Source organism: Oryctolagus cuniculus, chromosome 20, assembly GCF_964237555.1.
Source record: "Oryctolagus cuniculus chromosome 20, mOryCun1.1, whole genome shotgun sequence".
Taxonomy (NCBI): domain Eukaryota; kingdom Metazoa; phylum Chordata; class Mammalia; order Lagomorpha; family Leporidae; genus Oryctolagus; species Oryctolagus cuniculus.
The window spans coordinates 9,554,694-9,568,620 of NC_091451.1; the positions used below are offsets into that span (position 1 = coordinate 9,554,694).

A 13,927-nucleotide genomic window follows, 5' to 3' on the forward strand; every position below is an offset into this window, starting at 1 on the left:
CCGTGGCTCAATAGGCTAATCCTCCACCTTGCGGCGCCGGCACACCGGGTTCTAGTCCCGGTCGGGGCGCCAGATTCTGTCCCGGTTGCCCCTCTTCCAGGCCAGCTCTCTGCTATGGCCAGGGAGTGCAGTGGAGGATGGCCCAGGTGCTTGGGCCCTGCACCCCATGGGAGACCAGGAAAAGCACCTGGATCCTGGCTCCTGCCATCGGATCAGCGCGGTGCGCCGGCTGCAGCGGCGGCCATTGGAGGGTGAACCAACGGCAAAAGGAAGACCTTTCTCTCTCTGTCTCTCTCTCTCACTGTCCACTCTGCCTGTCAAAAAAAATAAATAAATAAAATAAATAAATAAATAAATCTTTAAAAAAAAAAAAAAAAAGCTGGGGGAAAACTCTATATTCCAAACAATAGAAAATGCTTACTGGGGCTGGCGCTGTGGCACACTAGGTTAATCCTCCGCCTGTGGAGCTGGCATCCCATATGGACGCCGGTTCTAGTCCCGGCTGCTCCTCTTCAATCCAGCTCTCTGCTGTAGCCTGGGAAAGCAGTAGAAGATGGCCCAAGTGCTTGGGCCCCTGCACCCACATGGGAGACCAGGAGAAGCACCTGGCTCCTGGCTTTGGATCGGCGCAGCTCCGGCTGTTGCGGCCATTTTGGGGAGTGAACCAACGGAAAGAAGACCTTTCTGTCTCTCTCTCTCACTGTCTGTAACTCTAGCTGTCAAATAAATAAATAAAATCTTAAAAAAAAAAGAAAATGCTTACTTAGGTCAATAACAACTAATCAATGGGAAGTTAAGCAACTTTAAAAAAAAAATACAACCTGGGGACCAGCACTGTGGCATAGTGCGTAAAGCCTCTGCTACCCACATGGGAGACCTAGAAGAAGCTCTTGGCTCCTGGCTCGACTGGCCCAGCCCTAGTTGTGGCCATCTGGGGAGTGAATCAGCAGACAGAGTATCTCTCTGCCTCTCCCTTCCTCTTTCTGTAATGGCATGACACCAGCCCCTAAACCAAGAATTTCAAGTAAATAAATAAAATAAATAAAATCAATAAAAATTTAAAAATACAACTTAGTAAAACAGAAAATGCTAATGGCAGAAACACAAAATATATGGTTACTAACTATATTTTTAAAGAGTTCTTAGGAAAAATTAAAAGGAAATAGAACCGGAAAGTTATATGTGATTTTTTCCTGATTTCTTGCTCATTCCACCACACATTCCTGTAATGCAGCCGTCATACTTTTTACACTTAAGGACAAGCACATATACTTGCACACACACAACAGTAAGAACATAAATCCATGCTAAGTGGGAGTTGCAAGCTTCAAAAACTAGTAAGGGACACTTTTCCCAGTCACTTTCGAGCTGGTCTCAGAAGCCGCTGCTGCGGTAATGCGTCCTCTTACTCCATCTCCGGGAGCCAGTCTCCCACTGCAATGTTATATTGCAGAAGGGTTTTCCTCTATGTGGGTTTCTTTTTTTTTTTTTCTTTAAATATTTATTTATTTATTCGAAAGTCAGAGTTACACAGAGAGAAGGAGAGGCAGAGAGACAGAGAGGTCTTCCATCTGATGGTTCACTCCCCAAATGGCTGCAATGGCCGGAGCTGTGCTGATCCGAAGCCAGGAGCCAGGAGCTTCTTCCGGGTCTCTCACGCGGGCGCAGGGGCCCAAGGACCTGGGCCATCTTCTACTGCTATCCCAGGCTGCAGCAGAGAGCTGGATCAGAAGAGGAGCAGCCGGGACTAGAACCGGCACCCATATGGGATGCCGGCGCTTCAGGCCAGGGTATTAACCTGCTGAGCCACAGCGCCAGCCCCTCTATGTGGGTTTCAACCCCTGGCTTCTAACATGGACTTTATGAGCCGCTGCATGTCTTGCACACTCTGGGTTATGAGGAAGCCTTTTCCAATGCACCCTGAATCACTACTTGGCAGGGGGGGGGGGGGCAGTGCTGGTTAACTTCCTCTTTACTAGAACGAGAGCGGGAGCAGCAGCAGAAATAGAAGTAGGATCACAATGTCCCCTTCTCCACTCTCATTCACGTCCTTAGGAGACGCACATGCCAGCAACTCGAACCCGTGCACAAGTGTTTCAAGCTCTAACGGACCTGAAGCTGTGCTCTCTGCAGGTGCACAAGTCCGCAACTGCGGGGACGCAGGAGGCACCGAGAGAGGCCAGACACTGAAAACACAAAGCTGTGCTCAACTTCCAGTCACTCCGAACAAGAATCAAAATGGGAACCTCAACACGTCCCTGGGAAACACCTGGCAACTAACCTTCCAAAGCTGGCACAAAGCCCAGTGCTGTGTGTCTGAAACGTCTTTCCTTCTGGGGTCTGATCCCAGCCCCCGTGCCAGGAGAAAACCGGCCCAAGGAGCAGCAGTTCTGCTGCCCCTGCTACGGAACAATATGGCATTGTATACTTGAAAGCTGCTACGAGGGCAGAGCTCATGTTAGGTAGTTCTACTATAATAAAATAAAATAAAATAAATTGCTATAAACCAATTTGCCTCTTGGAAACAAAGCAAGTGTTATGAAGGCACTCAAGGGAGCATGTCCGTTGTCAGTCACAGCATCCGGGACAATTTCCTCTTGCGTAAGAATAAAGGAACACTGTTGGAGATCCTGCAACGACAATTACGTTACACTATTTCGGATCGTGATTCGAAATAGTCGGCGAGGCACTGAACGGGCGTCTGAAGGTAACTGGGCCTCGTCCCGGAGGAACGCAGCATCACGGGTAACAGAGTGTGAGACTGCAAGAGGCCTCAAGACCGTCTGCAGCGGCTGCATTTGTGAAAATCAGCTGAAGACGGGTGGTGTGCGATGACCGCAGCCATGGAAACGCGTCTTCTGCTGCTGCTCCAAATTCAGGCTGTTTCTCAGCCGCTGTCTCATTTACTGCTCGATCACGCCTCATACTCTCCTTTTCACGGGATAGAACCTTAAGTTCTTAATCTAAAAGTAATTTTATCATAAAATATCACTTCTCTACCCCTGGCATGGCTACTGATTATTATAGATCACTTCTTAGCCTTCCTAATTTATGTTAATAAGCCAAGTGTAAAAAGAGTGCTGTTTTCTTTACCATTCGTTAACAAGAGAGGCTGCACAGCAATGCATAGTTTAGATTTCATGTTCATGTTGCATCATGAATTGTGTTTGGCAATGGAGATTTTCAAAGAACAGAAAAGATTAAGCTTACAAATAAAACCCCAGCCTAAGCAATACAACCAAGCAAAAAGAAATCTCAAAAAGTACATATTAGTAAATTTATTTTATAGATCAATAATTTATTTTTTAAAGATTTTTTAATTATTTGAAATAAATAGTTACAGAGAGAGGGAGGGAAAGACAAAGATCTTCCATCCACCGGTTTACTCCCCGTATGGCTGCGATGGCCAGGGCTGAGCCAGTTGGTTCAACCAGGTCTCCCACGTGGGTGGTAGGGGCCCAAACATTTGGGTCATCTTCTATGGCTTTTCCCAGGCTATTAGCAGAGAGTGGGATCAGAAGTGAGCAGCCGGGACACTAACTGGTGTCCATATGAGAAGCTGCCATCATGAGCAGCGGCTTTACCCACTACACCACGACACCAGCCCCTAAACCAAGAATTTAAGAAGAATGTCGTAATCTTAAATTTTTTCTAAGGGGAGCGGGGAAGAATTATCCAACAGAATCTATTTTCCTACTGTGATCCAAATATATATGCTCTTTAAGCCAAAAGAATTAGAGTAAAAAGTTTTATACTTCCTAGAAAACTTGTTTGATCTGTGGATTTAATCCTATATGATAAAAATGTTCCAAGTATGAAATATAGAGCATAAATCTTTAGCTGTATTGTAAATGCTTTGGCATGCAGATGTTTTTTCCATATTTTAATGAAAACCAGATTTATTTATAAGTTGCTTTAATTTCATTCTCGAATGGAATGGAACAAGAGTATCATATGTTCTGAATTAGGATCTTACTCACATCCCATATCAATTATGTAACTCAAATGCAAGACAACTTAATTGTGTCAATCATATTCCCCTGACAAGATCATTAAACGTTAACAGAGAGCTTCCAACTTTTAACAGCCATAGATTTAAAAAATACTAGATACCCTGTGAAAAATATAGATGTACCATAAAAGCTCAGTATAAGCATTATAGCTTCTGACTTCTAATCACAATTTTTGAAATCAGAATATAATGAGTACAAAGTCTTTTTGATAACATCTTTATAAAGGTCTATATTTCATAAAAATATATCAAAATCACAGATAACCCAGAAAATCAGCATACCTGAAAGATCTAATTACAATTGATCGTAAATTGGACCCTGACGTAGAAGAACATCGATATCAAATTGATCTCACAGAAGCTAGCACTGCTATGTAACCACCTAGAAGCAAACTGCTCTGTACGGACAACAATATCAATCACCATAACATGTGCTGCTTAACTATTTTACAGCATTAAGCTTTAAGATCAGTGACTAACTTGCATTCCAATTAATGTAATTCATCATTATTGTTCTTTAAAACTCTGAAATCCAAATAAGTGATTATATATACTTAAAATAAGATGAATTTGTTAAAAAGATGCAATTAAAAACATCATAACAGATATGATGCAAACTGCCAAAGCATTTTTGAAGTAGAGAGTTTGAAAATCCTTCAAGTATGTAAGATAACATTTTAATTTTCTACTAATACAAATGGGATAACATTTAATTTTATTCTTTGTTTTTCAAATGAGCCAAAAGAAAACCCAGTAATTTAAGTGACAAGTGATTTAGAATGGAGTGATGGTAAAAGTATAATTTTAATTTTTTAACTTTTATTTATTTAGTTGAAAGACAAGTGGAGAGAGAGAAAGAGAGATTTCCCATCCAGTGCTTCACTACCCAAATGCCCACAGCAGCCAGGTCTGGGCCAGGTGGAAGCCAGGAGCCCAGAGCTCAGTGCAGATCTCCCGGGCGGGTGGCAGCGCCCTGGCTAGCTGTGTCTGCACCTGCTGTCTCCCAGGGTGTGCACTGGCCAGAAGCTGGGAGTAGAGGCCCACACACTCTGATATGGGATATTGGCATCTTTTTTTTTTTTTTTTTTTTTTTTTTTTGACAGGCAGAGTGGACAGTGAGAGAGAGACAGAGAGAAAGGTTTTCCTTTGCCGTTGGTTCACCCTCCAATGGCCGCTGCGGCTGGTGCACTGCACTGATCCGAAGCCAGGAGCCAGGTGCTTCTCCTGGTCTCCCATGGGGTGCAGGGCCCAAGCACTTGGGCCATCCTCCACTGCGCTCCTGGGCCACAGCAGAGAGCTGGCCTGGAAGAGGAGCAACCGGGTCAGAATCCGGCGCCCCGACCGGGACTAGAACCCCGTGTCCCAGCACCGCAGGCAGAGGATTAGCCTATTGAGCCGCGGCACCAGCCAGATATTGGCATCTTAACCACCATACCAAATGCCCTCCCCAAAGGAGAATTTTAAGAAAAAGAAAGCATAAGCATCAATACCAGTTCTGTCACATACTGTTTTAACTATTCGTAAAAATTGTGCTTGTATTTATATCTCTTCTCTTTCCACAAAGACAATGTAAGTAGTAGTCATCAAATTCCAGGCAATAAAAGGTGGGAGGGAACACATGTTAAAATGGTGTTAACATTGTGTATGTGACACCTGGAGATATGAATCTGAGCTTCCTGGCGGTTGGAGCAAAAAGGGAAGTATTATCTTTAATGTAGTGACTGTGGAATGTCTTAATTCTCCACATTTACATTGTGCTGTCAGCATACAAAAGCACGAGGATGTGTAATATCTTACTTGACGATCCCATTAACTCGGCTAGGAAGGCAGTATTCGGTAACCCTAGTACACCAGGTAAAGAAACCTATGGTTCAAAGTTAAGTTATACGGCTAGGAGAAGCTACACTCCTGAAGTTAGTGACTATGAAATGGACAGGACAGAACATGTAATTCTACTCTAAATCTAGCATTGCTTATGCTACCTCAGAGTGCCTTAACTTCTTAGCCCTAAATTCTGAAACAAATTTCTCACATAGAATTCAAGTAATAGAAGTCGTCTTCAACCTTTTTACAGCAACACAATAGTGAATTTTACATAGCTATTTCTTATAGCAAGCCTTTATAAAACTAAGAGTATAAAATAGAAATGTAACTAGATAAAGCTGTAGATAAAACAAGGAAGCTGAAAGCATCAGATATGATAAAGTATGTGGAAACCCTGTAAGCCGTAAAGGCACAGTATCTTCTGATGGTGAAAGTCATTAAAGACTTCTATATCCTTTTTTCAACCACATTTTCTGGATGATTCCTATGCAGAGCAGAGTACACCATGCTTTCCTTACAAACACAAGCATACTTAAAGAGTGCCATGGAAAATGGAATTAAAAGATAAATTCATATTGGGGCAAAAAAAAAAAATTGAAATCCATACATATATGCAGTCTTCAAAAAGTTCATGGAAACTCATTATGAAACAACTACACATGGATTTCAGATTTTTTTTCACCGAAATAAAGTTCATAATTCTATCATCCACAAACTCTGTGAAGTACCCTTGTTAAATCTCTACAGTTATTAAGTAAAATTCTCTATCAGAGCCAAGTTGTCAAAGCTAAAATCTAAATTTTGAAAACTTGCCCTGAATTACTGGAGCAAAATAACCACTCAAATCTAGAAACCCAACATGTTTTATGTTATAGTTTGAAAACTTTGCGAAATAACTTCACACTGAGATTTAGCCTATCCTTTCAAGTTCATTAATCTGAAAATTTCTTGTCCTACATAGTGAAAGGAAAATCACAATTGATTTGCCTTTTTTTTTTTTCATTAAAAAAGAATCAATGGTCTTTAGGATCCAGGATTTTTTAAACAAAGAAGGCAAAAGGAGCTACAATGTACAGGTATAGTATTGTCTGTAATATCATTAAAAAGCAAAAAATAATAATAGTTGTGTCCTGCTGCATAAAAGGAGTCTCCCACAGGTGTGTGTGTGGCTGACACATCTTTCTCACTCTGACTTGCTGAGAAGTGGCAGTAACAGCACTCGCTCCCCCCTGAGTCGAGACCTTTCCTGTCAATACCTTCAGTCTTGCTGTTTCTCCGAGGCCCTGGCCCCGCCTCGCCCCATCGCCTGCCCAGGATGAGTCTTGCTGTTTCTCCGAGGCCCGGCCCTGCCTCGCCCCATCGCCTGCCCAGGATGCCAGGATCCTGTCTGGGGCGTCACGTCACAGCAGCTGGCAGACATCTGCTGAGTGTCTTCTCTATTCCCTCATGCACCTGCCTAACCTGCAAGTGTGCTGAGGACAAGGGCTACATTTGTTTTACTTGCCAATGGCCCTTAAGAAACATTTTTTTGAATTATAAATGTGAAATATTTTTTTTCTTACCCACTGTGGTCTCCATGCAAAAATGCTGAAATAGCAGCAGGTAGCTCTGTTTTAATAATTAAAAGATAAGATGACATAGCTGCAAAGGAATCAAGAGAGTTCCTATTAGTGTTTTATAATTTTAAATCATTTTTACAAAAAGATTTATTTGAAGGGCAGAGTGACAAAGAGAAAGGGGGGAAACAAACAGAGACGGATCTTTCTGTCTCTATTCAGCGGGTTCACTCCCCAAGTGTCGGCATCAGCCAGGGCTGGGCCAGGCTGCAGCCAGGGAGTCAGGAACTCTACCAGGAAGCAGGAAAACTGGGACTCCAAGGCACTCCGATGTGGAATGCAGGTGCCACAAGTGGTGGCTCAGCCCACTGGGCCACAATGCCAACCCCAATTTTCAATCGTTTTTCAGAAAAAAATTATCCCAGAACACAGATGTCCACTAGAGCTATGATAACATATGGAAGATTAACTCATAATGTACTGTCCCAAAGATATACAGACCATGAAAAGAGACACAACCCTTTTTTTTCCTTTCTGTGCTACCCACCCCCTACATCATAAACACATGTTATTATAAGAATGGAATGCATAACTTATATTTTAAACTGTCCTCTAAAATACATTTAAAAACATTCAATGGAAACCACTAAGCATATTAAAGACATGAAACTTCCAATTTTTATTCCATTTTATTAATGGGGCTCATCTATATTATGTAATCAGAACATGAAGCTAGCAATATTATATTTCATCTGACAGGATTCAAGAAATAACTAGCTCTTATAGCAATTTAATAATGACCCTATTTTTGATGTAGCTATAAAAACACAAATTCTATAAACCGTCTACTAGGAAAAGTTTTAATATGGTTACAGAATACAGTACTCATTTATATGTAAATACTGAGTTTAAGCTTAAACGCATAAATATATAGGAATGCAAATCATTTGGAGTCAGAACTTCAGTTTAACAGAGTAAGACTCTCCCTTTCTCCCAGAGATTAAGTATATATACATTAAAACAAAAACCAGCAAAAAATGCCCATGAAGAATAAAGAGTGAATTCTGTGTGCACATTAATTTTATTGCATTTTTATATTTCAGGAAACATTTCACTTTCTCCTTGGACCTATAAAACTAAGACCACAAATGAATGCCAAGTCTGAATGACAAAAATCTGGGAGAAACTCTGATTTAAAGGCTCTAAAGGTTAGAAGAATGTGCGTTTCGCAATCAACATATGTGAAAGTAGCTGAACGTCTTCCCAATTACAGTGTTGAAATGAGTTTAACTCTGTAACTCTGGAAGAAAAGAGATACTTACCAGTTTGTGCACAAATTTGTATGAATATAGATAATGGTATACACCGACACACACACACACAAACACACACAGTATTTTTAGTAAAGTAATAAAAACCCACGGCAAATTAAAATTTTCAACAGTGGCACACCCACTTCTCGGTAGAGAAAACACACAAACACAAAAGTGGCAGCTGCTTTTTCCCCAGCAGAAACAGAGCTGCAGACGAGGGCCCACGCAGACACAGCTGCAAACTCTTTTGAGTGCTGGGTATTCCGCCTGCTCGAGAAGAGATGTCCCACAGTGTCCACGTTCTCAGGAAGAAAGATGTTATCAGTGGGGCACAGGAGGAAGGCTTGGATTAACCTCCTCCACCCAAGGATTTGCAGTCTGTACAACATGTCGTCTACTGCAAAGAACCACACACACACATGGCGCAATGATGAAAATCATGAGGTGAATTTTCTGAAAATGGCCTAAAATGACTTAAGTGTATCTTGAGAGAAGGTTGAAAGAAAGAGAGAGAGGGAGGGAGAGAGAAAGAGAAAAGAGAGAGAGAGAGAGAAAGAGAGAGAAAGAAAGAAAGAAAGAAAGAGAGAGAGAGAGAGAGAGAGAGAGAGAGAGAAAAGTACCCTGAACACAAGGAACGCGGACTTCCTACACGATTTAATTTACTATTTGCTCATCATCAGTCTTTCTCGCTTGGATTCATCTACTGCATGAGTTCCCAAAGTTTCAGACATTCATCTATTTCAGTCATTTTCTATTATTTCTTTTGGATCTCTAGTTGTGAAAAGCTTCAATGAATATGAGATCATATTTCTTTCTAAAATGCAATCTGTCATTCTTCCCCGAATCTCTATTAGCCCCTGGCTAATCATTTGATCACTTTTACCCTCTGCTGCAGCCTTAGCTCTTTGGTTTTCAAATGGGAGTCCAATTTCATTAGATTCCGGTCTGAAAAATCATGTATATTTTAAGAAATTCGAACTCACCAAACATATGTTTCTCTCTCAAAAAAAGACCTCCACATACAAGAAACAGATATAATAAAACATGCAAATATATATATATTTTTTTTTTCTTAGAGAGTGCTGGTACATGTTTTAAGAGCTACAAAAAAACCCCAGAGCTTACAATGGGGAAAAAAGCTGACTGATTAAGCAAGTAAAACAAAGAAAGACACTATGCAATTCACTGCCAAAGTGATCTTTTCTTAACCACAGACTTCCACGCAAGGGAAGCTCACACACGCACTGTTTCCAGCTGAAAGGTTCATGAATTCAAAGAGCGCCTGCCATACCTTGCGTCTCATGTCTTCTACTGGCATAAGGAAAAGCTTACGAGACTTATTTTAGAGACAGGCCACGAGCAAGAATTTGTAAGTGATTTTTGCTGGCATTGAACACGGTGTGGACTCTGAATACAGGACACACCACGTGATGCTGGAAATGAATGGGAACAGGGTCCTCCATTAACGCTCCGATGATTGGGAAGCCAAGCTGGCCTCCATACCACCAAGGCCCACCTGAAAGCTATACCCTGGTGACAGGGACCCCGCCATTACAAATCACTTCGCTTCACCGTGTTAACTAAGGGAGTGTTTCTTCCCTCCTCATTTTAAGTAACTGATTTGCTAGAAAATTCCTTGGGAAGGAAACAAAACCAAACTCTTGTCAGCCTAATCAAGACACAGAAACTGAAAGCATTCTTTAGAAACCACACGGAGAAGCAACTGTTATATGAAAAGCCAGTTGGGTGAATCATGGGAGAAACACATGAGCTGAGCCAGAGAGGCTGACGGGAGAGATGTCAGCGACAGAGCAAAAGGGCAGGGGGTGGGGGTGGGACACCCACGAGAACAGCTCACAACCCTGGTTTTTTGGGGGTGCCTATGCTACATGATATGCAAGCTGTTTCCTCACTTCATTTTCACACAAAACTGTGAGGTAAATACTATTTATTTCACAGATGAAGAAGTGGAGGCACAAACAATTAACCTGCCAGACTGGTCTGAGAAGCTTCCATGACCGGCTGGTGCGCTATGGGCAAGTGCAGGGGTGGAAAAATAAAAAGTCATTAAAAATACACTCTCTAGAATTTTTTCTCCCATCGGCATTTAAATAACAAACTGCATTTAAATACAGAGTTCTACAGTAGGGTTTTTTTTTTTTTATTTATTTGAAAGATTTATTTATTTTAGAGGCAGTGATGCAGAGGGAGGGAAGAGAGACAGAGAGAGAGAATGAATTTTCCATCCCCTGTTCACTCCCCAGTTGGCTGCAATGGCTGGGACTGGGCCAGGCTGAAGCCAGGAGCCAGGAGCTTCACCTGGGTCTCCCATGTGGGTGCAGGGGCCCAAGCACTTGGGATCTTCCACTGCTTTCCCAGGCGGATTAGCAGGGAGCTGGATCAGCAGTGGAGCAGCCGGGACTTGAACTGGTGCCCATGGGATGCAGCGTTGCAGGTGGCGGCTTCGCTTACTGCACCACAGCACTGGCCCCACAGCAGGGTTCGAAGGAAGTCAGAGTCCCGGAATCCAGGACGTCAGCCAGAGGCTCAGTAACACTGATAACTTTCATTTCACCTTGAAACAGATTTTCAGTGAAGTCCCTTCCAGCTTTGTAGCTGGCTTTGTGAAGCGAAAATCCAAGATCCACGGGCTGTCTAGGAGTCTACTACATCTACTGCATTTACAGCTATGACGGTAGCTCTGAAGAGAAGGTTTCCTAGTCTCACACAATTTGCGATTTTAATACTACAGTGAAATCTGGACAATAAACACAAAAACCATTACCTTTGCCCCCAAACCCTGTACTCTTCCTGTGGACTAATCCATTCTCCACCCTTCCGGAGTTTGGGCAAAAGAAATCATGAGTTTACAAACAGAGTTATCCTTTTTATTAAATATTTGCAACGTGTGATGGAGGTAGGATTACTTACAGCTATTTTTAAAATAATTAGCTTTTCGGCACGTGGGGAAGTTCAGCAGCTTCTTAAAGGATTAGTGAGTTGGCCTTGAACAAACAGATATACTATGGGAGGAAATACGTTTGCCTTTCCATCTCAGGGAGGCTCCATTTTGTTTCAAAACTATTTAGTCATGGATGGTAACTGGTTTATTCAGCATGTCTTATTAATCCAGTATTCCCACTAAATGTTTAAATGCCTTTGAAATTCCATCCCACTTGAATAGCACATAACACAATCTCTTTTTTAAAAAGTTTTTAAAAACTCAAAAACAATGTCATTTCCCTACCTTGTGCACGAACAGAAATAAAAATATATGGAGGAAAATGTTTCCCCATAATCCTAATAAAAATATGTTTTACCAATTATCACAATCTTAAATTTGGATAAAAAGTGGTCAAAATAGCTACTATTGTGAAAATCTTACAATTAAACTTCAATATAAATCTTCACCAAGTAATAGATTATTTTCAAAGCCTTTATTCTTGCTTTTTTAATGACATGTTACTAATACATTTTGGCAAAGGAAGCACTTGTCAAAAAAGCTGTTCTGTTCTAAGAGTGTTTTCCCGAGTTCCCGACAATCATGCCCCGGGCACAAAAGAGCTGCAGTTTGATTAGAGACGAGCTGACCAGCAGATGGCGCTGTAACAGCACACCTATTCCCAGTTTCTCAAGAGGACAACACAAACCAGTTCATTTCAGACTCCTAGTACTTGTGTACTCCCGTTTCCCACTCCCCGCACCCGCCAAAAAACAAACACAGGAGGAAAGGAAATCCAAAGACTTTTATCAAATATTGATAACGTGAGATTCTTTTAGTTTTCTATTAAAATGCTCTTATCTATACCTTTCAGCTTGTGATTTATAAACTGTGCTAACTACACAAAGGGTTGCTGGGTCTCTTCCTTTTTAAAGATTTATTTTATTTATTTGAAAGGCAGAGTTACAGACAGGGAGAGACAGAGAGAGAGATCGGTCATCTGCTTGGTCATTACCGAAATGGCAGCAATGGCTAGGGCTGGGCCAGGCCAAAACCGAGGAGCCTGGAGTTCCATCTGTGTCTCCCATGTGAGTGCAGGGACATGAGCACTTTGGAAGTGGTGCAGCCAGGACTCAAACTGTCGTCACCCATTTGGGATGCCAGTGCTACGCAACAACCAACGCTGGCCCCTGGGTCTCTCCTAAAATTTGTATTCCTTTTTTTTTTTTTTTTTTTTGACAGGCAGAGTGGACAGTGAGAGAGACAGAGACAAAGGTCTTCCTTTGCCGTTGGTTCACCCTCCAATGGCCGCCATGGCTGGCGCGCTGAGGCCGGCGCACTGCGCTGATCCAAACGCAGGAGCCAGGTGCTTCTCCTGGTCTCCCATGGGGTGCAGGGCCCAAGCACTTGGGCCATCCTCCACTGCACTCCCGGGCCACAGCAGAGAGCTGGCCTGGAAGAGGGGCAACCGGAACAGAATCTGGCGCCCTGACCGGGACTAGAACCGGTGTGCCGGCGCCACTAGGTGGAGGATTAGCCTAGTGAGCCCCGGCGCCGGCCTAAAATTTGTATTCCTAAATGCAAGTGTTAGTCAAGGCTGCTAGAGTAAGGTCTGGGATTCTGTGCCATTCTGCGCCTGATGTGAAAGCTAGGTGATTTTAGTAAAGTCAGAAAGGTTCACTGAGACTAACATTTAGGATTCTTTCACCATGGTTAAATCTTTAATCTCCCTGACACTGGGACTTCACAGAGCTAAGGGAAGATTAGACTATCCACATTAGTCTTTCATATATTTTATAGAAGCCAAATAAGAACTTAACATACTCCTAGGATCCACCTATCCATCTATGTTTTGAGTTCAGCAAGATGTGAAACCAGATATAACATTAACTGATGGGGCCGGCGCCGTGGTGGATTAGGTAAAACCACAGCCTGCAGGACCGGCATCTTATATGGGCGCCAGTTTGAGTCCCAGCTGCTCCTCTTCCCATCCAGCTCTCTGCTACGGCCTGGGAAAGCAGAAGATGGCCCAGGTCCTTGGGCCCCTGCACCCACGTGGGATTCCCAGAGGAAGCTCCTGGCTCCAGATCGGTGCAGCTCCAGCAGTTGTGGCCAATTAGGGAGTGAACCAGTGGATGGAAGACCTCTGTCTCTAGCTCTCCTTCTCTCTCTGTGTAACTCTGACTTTCAAATAAATAAATAAATCTTTTAAAAAATTAATTGGTTTAAAAAAATCAACTGACTTGGCTTTTACCAAGATCCGATGGCCTTTCTGCGGTTT

The 13,927-nt window shown here is 42.5% G+C and overlaps 1 protein-coding gene across 3 annotated transcripts in view; it reads right to left on the minus strand.

Annotated features, from left to right (window-relative positions):
• SLC38A6 (solute carrier family 38 member 6) overlaps positions 1-13,927 on the minus strand; it is a 72,846-nt gene that overhangs the window by 24,221 nt on the left and 34,698 nt on the right. For all 3 annotated transcript variants that reach the window (XR_011384849.1, XM_017349424.3, XM_002719547.5), the window contains one exon: positions 7,399-7,477. Coding sequence is in view for 2 of the 3 variants with exons in the window: in XM_017349424.3 (XP_017204913.1) it covers positions 7,399-7,477 (79 nt within the window). In the remaining variant the exon portion in view is untranslated. The remainder of the gene's footprint in view (positions 1-7,398; positions 7,478-13,927) is intronic.